The sequence below is a fragment of the Mesitornis unicolor genome, unplaced genomic scaffold (genome assembly GCF_000695765.1).
Source record: "Mesitornis unicolor isolate BGI_N332 unplaced genomic scaffold, ASM69576v1 scaffold4574, whole genome shotgun sequence".
NCBI classification, from domain to species: Eukaryota; Metazoa; Chordata; class Aves; order Mesitornithiformes; family Mesitornithidae; genus Mesitornis; species Mesitornis unicolor.
Window position 1 is genome coordinate 23,219 of NW_010179253.1, and position 9,093 is coordinate 32,311.

Genomic DNA, 9,093 nt, shown 5'->3' on the forward strand with positions numbered 1-9,093 from the left:
TGGTGGAAGGGGACTGAGCAGTGCCTGGAGAGCAGTTCAGTATAGCAGGCAAAACGCTGAAGGAAGTTACTTGCGCTTTCTTCATTTACTTCCCCAGTCAGAGTAATGATTAAATACCATGAAGAATTACTGACAAGACTATACTTAGTGCTGTGCTTTGAAGTGCTAACATGGATGCTTAAAAATTGCTGTAATGTATCAAGACATCTAAATATTTCTCTACTTTTACAGTAGTATCATAACTGTTATGTAGCTCAGCTGGCCTGTACTTGTCTTAATCTCTTTTTAGAGATAGGAAGGGAGAGGATACAAAATTTTCACCTCTCTTCTTAATGCATTAAAATTTCAAAGTAGCCTGAAGAAAGCCCATTGCTCAAACAAGGCTCTACAAGATGACACCTGTGCCTGATGATACTGTGTTTTTTACTATCTGGAGATTCAGTTACGTTTAGAAAATGGCAATAATTTGTTATTGTTCTACCACCCTGACACAATTGAGGATGAAATGTGAATAAGCCTGAAAATGAAATGTTCTTTTGTACAGCGCTGTGAAAATCTAAAGCTTTTGTTGATGTTTCATCATTCATTCATTGATTAATCTTGTTCCCAGGAGTATTTCTTTATTTAATACCTACTTAGCTGATGCAACCTATTAGTCAAATTGTCATATTGCTTGACTGAAGCTACAACTGATGTTCTTTCATGCAGCAGTCTACTAATTGTGTTGATGCTAATGGCTGCTGATGGAGGACTGTGAAACGTGTTAGGTGATCAATATGTCTGTCTAGAGAGAATCAGATTAAAGACCTTCTTTCATTTTTTCCCTTGGATTTTACTCCAATAATTGTTTTACCTCCACTTCTGAAGAAGAACAAAGAAGTCTTTTCAGATTTCTTTCATTATTTCCTGTTCAAGTTTAAAAATGTTCTGGCTAGCAAATTCCAAGCCTTGACTAACTGTTTGTGTTAAGTAGTTACATCTCACACATGGTGTCTGAATCTGGCTGCTGCTGGTATCTGCTGGTTACTGGTAGCCAGGACGCAATGGTGGTCAGTAATGTTGGCACTAATATTCCAGAACTCATAAAACGTTTTGAGCTGCTAAATGGTGAAAGGGTTGTAGAGACTTAAACCTGTCAAGATGATGTGATTTAAGAGGGCAGTTCCAAGTTGGATAGATTTCTTTTAAAGGTAAGGGTATGGAGGAAATGACAGAGTGTAGAAAATTACTCTCTTGTTTTGAGAACGCAGCAGCCACAGTGTGTCACTTCTGTGGTGGTCTGAGACATCTGACAGGCAAACCCTGCATGGCGCTGATGTGCACGGCTCTCTGATCCTGTAGTGGAGGGCTCAAGCTCCAAGAGCAAAGTGCAAGGGAAATGGTCACGTGTCACCTCTCCTCTTTCACATTTCATAATTTTATCAAAAGATGAGTGGACTCTAAAGCACCAGAATTTGCTAGAAAATCTGTTCCTATTCATTAGGAATTCTTTGCTGTAAACTAAAGCTGACTGGTTTCCCAGTAGATCAGTATTAAGCAACTTACTGCTCAGTGAGGTGTTTTTAAAACATTTTTGAAAGCTGTAAAAATACCACTTTTGGCATGTATTTTTAACATTGAAAGTTCAACTCCTGTACTTCTCCCTTAAAAACATCTTTAACAGAAATGTATGCATATACATTGAATGAAAATTGAGGTGTTTTGTAAGATTTCTGACTAGTTTAGGGCATCAATGTCATTTTTTTCCTACGGGCTTTAGTAGCATGCGATATACAAAGTAGAACGACTGGAAATATAATGATACCTTTCTGGGGGGAAAAAAAAAAGAAAAGGAATGGTGTGGCTTTTTGGTGTCTTGTTTTTCCCTGTTCTCTTTTTTTTATTATACTTCTCCCCCTCTCTCTTTCTGCACAGGGTGGGTATTCTGCTCCCTCCTTCTCTCCCTGGCAGGGCTCATTCCAGGGCATCCCTCGGACTGTTCCACCGCACCGCAGACAGAGTGAGTCTGTACCTCTCACTCATCTCCCTCACCGTGTTCCCGTAGAAGCTTCCCCTTTGCACGCACTGTTCATCTCGTAGTATCCTCCTTCCTCAGGCAGATTTCCAGGCATCCACAATAGTCTGTGGCTAACCAAAATGCTTCCTTCAGCCAGCATATAAGCAGCTACAACTTACAGCTTGGTAACAATTATGAAATGCTGATTTACTTCAGCAGTTCTTCAGGCAAACCCGAGTAGGCCCTTGTTTCCAGTCTCGTCTTAACATAAGTCTTGCTTGCTGCGTTTTCCCTTTCTTTTTCATGGCTGTACTATACTATCCTGTTTGTGTATGTTCTGTTTGCTCACAAGTCGGCATGCATGCATATGTGGATGTATTTACACAAATACATTGTGGATGTGTATAAAAATGTTGGTGAGAAGGTAGCGTTTTCATTGCCTCTCACAAGTTTTCTTAACTTTTCAGAATGGCTCCCCTGAAACTAATGTTTTTTTCTTTCCTGTTGGTACTTGTTGTAAAAAGGCTTCTAATACATTGAAGTGGCTGTTGCAAAATGTGCATGATTTGTTAACATTCCTTACGTGCTAGCTACAATGTGGGCTGATGTAAGATGCATTTGTTCTCTTGGCTTGGATCTTCAAAACAAAAGACAATTGCTGATTTTAAAACTGTATGCTTACGTAGACATAGAGAAATGGTAAGTCTTATTTTGTGCTTTGGTATTGCATTATAAACAGATAATTGTTCAAAGAAATATAACTAGTTCATAAAGCTAAAGTTATATTTTTAAAAAGTACTGTAATTTGAGAATTACAGTGTGTTTGACTGCCTAGCAAAGCCCAAGAGTGTATTTGGACAAGAAATAAAGGAAACAGTAAAATTATGGAAACAAAGAGAGATTTCCAGGACCAGTGGAGATAATAAGAGCTGCATCTTGGAAAACTAAGTTTACATCTATTTCAGATTGCAATAATCCTAACTTGTTTCAATTACATGGAAAAAACAATCTCCAAGTGTTTTTTGTAAACTGTGCTTCAAATACTCTCTTGGCATTTCTGTGACAATGTTCGTTTAAACAACTCATCAGGAATGCACAGCCTGTTTCATAGGCTTTTCTCTATGCGATGGAGGGATGTGCTTCATTTTCCTGTGGTGTTTGCTGTGGGACTGTGTGTGCACATAATGAATGTAGAGCTCCTGAAGTTGATCATTGTGTCTTCTGTTTCTGGGTAGAGGGCCAGCAGTAGGACAGCCTCACTATTTTTTTCTGTCCTGTCAGCAGAGAGTCTGAGTTTAAAAAGATCAGTTTTAGACCTGAGGAGTATATAAATGTCATGGTTTTGGGGCTTACTGATCAGACTCAGAATGAGATGACGGTGTCTGAGCTGCCAGATGTGTCACTTTGGTATCACACCATTCACACTGACTTTGCTGGTACCTTGCAAGTTCTTTGAGGCCCCACTTTATTCCTCCAGTAATGGCAGCAGCTTCTTATTCAGAGATCCCATGGTGAACTTCCATTACTAAAGGAGGTTGGATTTTTTAGTATACATCTTATACTTTATATTCTATGAAGTACTAGTAAAGGGAATAAAGCAGATGAAAACTGGTTATTGACTAATTAACCTAAGCTATGATTAATCTAGTGCTTAGGAAAACAAATATTTCCTATAACTGAGTGTTCCTAGCCTTTTTCTTTAATTCTTAGTTTTGAACAAAAGATGAATACTGAGAATAAAAATGCACTATAGATTAGGAGGTTTCTTGGACACATACTGACACTCTTGCAAAATTTGTGATTTATTGCTGTGTGAAGTCCTTTAAAGCAGAACACTACTGGAATTATCACTAGCATCCTTCGTTCTGCACGTTACCTCTTCCCTTGGTTCAGTGGTTTTAGGTCTGCTGTTTTTTGAGCTAGTACAGGATGCCGTCTGTGGCGTTTCGAGGTAAGTGGTGAGCTGGGTATTGCCACCAGGAATAGGAAGATAACCTTAAAGTCAGTGTTAGTGTTCTTTTGCAGTAATATAGAGAAGATGGTGGGAACGTGAAGTAGTCTCAGCTTTTGCGAAGGCTCAGTGTTTGCTGTGTTTTCTGTCTGGAGATCTTGGAATTGCATTTCTTCTCTAACTTCTGGATCCCAAACCTAAAATATCACCTGTGCTTGCGAATGCCCCAGGTTTCTTCACTGTGTTGTTGATAGCTGATGGCTACATAGATCCCTTACAAGTGCTGTAGATTGAGGGCATAAATCTATCAACTGCTCATATTTAGTTGCTTATATACTGTAATATAATTTTACTGCTGCTGTACAGGGCGAGTAATATATCCCTGCTACATAATATTACAATGCTATCATACGCTTACACTTCTTCTCTATTAGCACCAGTTGCAAGGTTAGCATGCCTACTGCTTATCACAGCACTTACACCTCCAATTATAAAATGTGTTAATTTTGTGCTTTTAATGAGAATTAATTTTCAGTACTTTCACAATTATTAACTTCGTGTTGTTTCAGCAGCCTTGGAAACAATACAGCATTTCATATAACATGAACACTTTCCCACCAGTACATTGATTTTTGTCACTTTATGAACAAAACTGTATTGTTTTTATTCCTGTATCTCAAACGTGCGTCTTGAACCCAATTCTTATTTAATCCTCTTTATTTTTCTCATGGTGATAGGATACAATTTGATGACAGAGCAAACTTTCTCCAGTACAATTTACAACTTTTGCGTTCGTATTTTGGAGCTTTAATGATGCAGCTCTAGAAACACGGTATTTAGAATACACGTTGTCAATGAACCAGTTATGAACTCTTGTAATACAATAACGTTATACCACTTTCTCTGGGCCTCTACCGCTTCTCCACACAGAAACACAGATGAAAACTATTTTGTTGTGCAAGCATTGCAGTTGTTCATGTCTCTGCTTGCTGTGCACTTACTGGAGAAAGTATTTAGAGTTTTTGTATGTAAACATTACAAATAAAGACAACGTAAGCAATTCTAGCAGGTGGCACAGTTTTTTATCACCATCAAGAAAGCCTCTGTATGCACATTGACTATAAATCAGGTCCAGGCTTTCCTTTTTCATGATTTTTCTCAAGCAAGGGTGTGTTGTGTAACACTATGAAATGTTTCCAAACCTTTTTTGACTGATTCAGGTTCTTTGAGCCTACAGAGTGTTGGTGTCTGCTGCTTCAGAATATTATCTTGAAGTTCTATGACATGTTAAGAGAGTGTCAAATTATTACAAACGTGCTAGAATCGTGGCAGTACTGTCCTTTATATGTATTTTAGCTCTGAGAAATGAGTGTTCAGCTGTATGAAAAAATATCTTTTGAGAACCCTTCTCCTAAGTCGGGTAGTTGCAGATTGGACTACAAGAGAAATGTCTCTTGTACCTAACTAAGTACATATTTGCAAACAGAACTTAACTTTACACTTGTCTGTTGCACACATCTGCATTTGTGGATGAAATGCCTGCCTTTGTGGTTATAGTACTTTCAGCAATTTTTCTTTGAGAAAGGTAGTCTTCTTCTTTAAGTTGGTGGCTTTATACATAAAATGCAGGGAAAAAATGCTATGCCATATTACCAATTATTTTAATACCCCCCATGCTGTGGTGAATGGGGGATTAAAAAAAAAGAAAGTGTTGTTTTGTGTCATTATTTGAAGTCATGCTCAGTACTGTAGAATCCTATTTTATAGTGTTGAGATACGGGCATAATACAGCTAGCTGAAAGGACACAAAATAATAAATATCCAAAATGAAGGTACTGCCAAATGCTACATAATTAAGATGTGAAAACTTAGATTTATTTATTTTTTCCAGAGGTAGAAAGTGAGAACTTCCCAGTGTAGCCTTTCAGCAAGACTGTAGCTTCAATTTAAGCCCTGTAAAATAACAGAATATCTTACGACCAGACAGTGAGATAAGGGATGTCAGAACTGATCAGAAAATGAAAAATGTGGCAGAGTTTGTGTCCCTTCCACCCCGCTCCAACTCCAAAGAGAAACCGTGGTAGTTTGGAGTCCCCTCAAGATGATGAGGGAGTTGTAAGGAAGACGGGTTATTAAATAGTATGGGCAGCACGGCCGAAATATGTTATACAGTGAATCTTAAACACTGTTGTTCATCGGTAGATATCTAATAAGTATGTGCATGGATGCAAACATTTTTGATGTATACCGTTGTAATCATACACACAAATTCCGGTTACAGCTTTAAACAGTGTTTGAAGTGTAAGAGATTAACGGTGTTAATAGAATCCAAGGTATTCTGTGCAGGTCTTGTTATAAATATTGTTTGTACTGCATTACTTAAATACTGTTGCTACCTTTTTTTCTGGAAGGTGGATTAAAAACCAGTGGAGGGGATGTGGTAATTGCAATTTAAATGGTGAAAAGTTTCAGTTCTGTCATGGCGATTGCTCATTGTTTTGTCTTGGTCCTCTGACATCACTGTCCTTGTCTTTTTCTCGTCTCTGCTTTCCCATTGTGCAATTGGCAAGGAGTTGAGAAGTTAGTCCATTACTTCTGTGATAAAGCGTGGTACAGTACAACTTAAGATTTCTTCCCATCTCCTCCTCATGCATTTTTACTGTTAGTTGTTTGGTTTTTTTTTTCCCTATGCATGATGCATGTCTATTGGAGATGTGCATGCAGTTCTTGGATTTCTCATTGCTTCACTTCCCTCGTTCCTCAGATCACTACAGGGAGAAAAAGCCTTTATTTCATTCTGCAGAAGTATTATACAGGGAATCAAGATGGGGATTGAGGTTAGCGATACAGAATAACCAAAGCAGAACTGAAGGGAATTTAAAACAGTGATATTGCAATGAATATCACTGTCATGACCACATTGATTTCACTTCTTTATCAGAGTAACATACTTGTCTTAGTTTTCCAACACAAAGCTGATACAATCTCAGTGGTTCAGTAACTGTAGTAATAGTACTCCTCTTCACGGATATGTTGTCATTTTTCTCTGGATGATGTAACAGCCAGTTCTAATTGAGGAAAAATAAGAGAAAAATCTCATTAAGTTAATGTGATCAAGACTGTAATTTAGTGATTTCGGTTGGTGCATCAGTACATGCAGGCCTTTGAAGCTCCTGCCGGTACAGAAAAGTCTGTTTCTCTGTTGTGTAAAAAGGAGCATGTGCACAAAGCACTTTGTCTAATGTACTTTCAAGCTGGGGAGAAATAATTTTCTTCAGCCACTTTGTACTTGAAATGTTTTAGAGTCCAACTTTACATTTTAAGTGCATCCCAAAAGAATGCAGGTTTGTCCACCTGAATATTTATGGGAAAAATAGAGAAGTGTGGTTAACATGACAGTCTGCACCGAGTCATGATCCTTCCCACCCTGAAATATTATCAAAAGTGCACTCAAAGCAATGCAGATGGTGAACTTTTTTAAGATTTCCGTGAAATAAATATTGTGCCTAGAAGATGGAATGCTTCTTTATCTTTCTGTTCCTGCTCTTTCCTGTGGTGGAATTCACCAAGTCCTTCTGCAGGCTATCTTTTTGACTAATAACATGGTCATATTTATTAAGACTTCCCTTATAAAAGGACAACTTGTGTACAAGGCAGAGATGTAAGCTGTGGAGGAAGATAATGCAGTTCTCAGTGTTAAATGCCTTGTGAACTATTACTTGCATATTTTGGAAGTGGTGCTTTTCTGCTTTCAGCGTAATATTGAATGTTAATGCATACAGCAGTTTGAAGACATTAAAATCTGTAATTGTGATGATTGGACAGACTTTGACTAATTAGAAATCTCAAATGATAGTACAGTATTTAAAACAACTTAGTAAGGATGATACTTGGTAAAGTAAAGCTTTAGCATCCTCATAATTCTGAGCATGTAGCTGTTTTCTGCTTTTGAATTGCAAACTTTCTGGATGTTAAGCTGCTTAGACCTTTTTGGGTTATGGAGGACTATGAGGAAAATATGTATTTGGCTATTTTTGTATGTAAAAATGCAAAATTATCCAAAGGGAAAAGTGCAAACAATACCTATTTTAAAAAAAACCACTCATAATAGCATTATCAGAAGTTTGCTTCTTTGCTGTATTTCAGATGGTTTTATGTTTAACTCCACTTTCCATACAAACTTAGTTTCTTCTGTAAGTTAACAATTTGTAATTTTGCTGATTAGCATAGCTAGGATTATTTGATACAGAGTTAGCATTTGTAATGCTCAGATCAGATGTTTATCTGCATTTTTGAAGACTGGCATTTAGAAACTCTTTCTAGGTGAGGGAAAAACGTTTTCTGACAGTTTATTTTCACATATAATTTCACATGGTACTGTTTGCTGTAGATATACTGATCTTTGACTTCAAGTAGGTTTAGGAAATTTGAATTACTGACTGAAGTATTTAAATGGGAATCAGGTATATAGTGCTTTGGTTTCTGCACTCATTTTTAGCAGTTTTATTTTTGCAGGTGAGGTCTCAAATCAATCAATGATTTTGGTTAACCTCTGTCTGTCAGCTCCTACGCTGGAAGGATGAAGACTTCTGTAACCTATTGCATAAACACTGAAAAATGACAAATATCTGGAGGATTTTTTTTAAAGCTGTAACTCTTCTATTGAATTATTAATTGTGTTTAGTATTTCCTTCCTGTAGAATTGTTTGGTTAAGAAGGATTCACAAAGTTAATCTACTTTTAGTCACATAAGGAATAAAGTTTTGATACTCGTTTGACACCACTTTGAAGGCTTTCTTCTTTTTTTCTTCTTCTCCTTTCCAAATTAGTCTTCCTGAGCCTGTTCCACGTATTTGTACTTACCTGTCTGTCACTTGCTGGCGTCACTGGTCCAGCTTAGGTGTTACAGGTAGAACTGGTGTATTCTAAAGGGAAAAACTGCTAGTAAATCAAAATTAGAATGAGGAGCCTTGATATTTACCTCATTACCATTATTTTTTTTTTCTTGTTGAGGAATTTTAAGGATTCAGTTTTCAGCAGTAATCCTGCCAGGGAAAAGATGAAAAGCATAAAGAATCCTGAGACACGCTATCAGCCGAGAAGTGCAACAGGACTGTGGCATGCACTGCTGCCACTGCGTTCTTCC

At 37.5% G+C, this 9,093-nt stretch overlaps 1 protein-coding gene across 1 annotated transcript in view; it reads left to right on the forward strand.

The window, feature by feature from the left end:
• LOC104539225 (serine-rich coiled-coil domain-containing protein 2-like) overlaps window positions 1-9,093 on the forward strand; it is a 33,553-nt gene that overhangs the window by 22,927 nt on the left and 1,533 nt on the right. Inside the window, exon 7 of the mRNA XM_010182697.1 lies at window positions 1,915-1,999. Coding sequence (XP_010180999.1) covers window positions 1,915-1,999 — 85 coding nt within the window. The remainder of the gene's footprint in view (window positions 1-1,914; window positions 2,000-9,093) is intronic.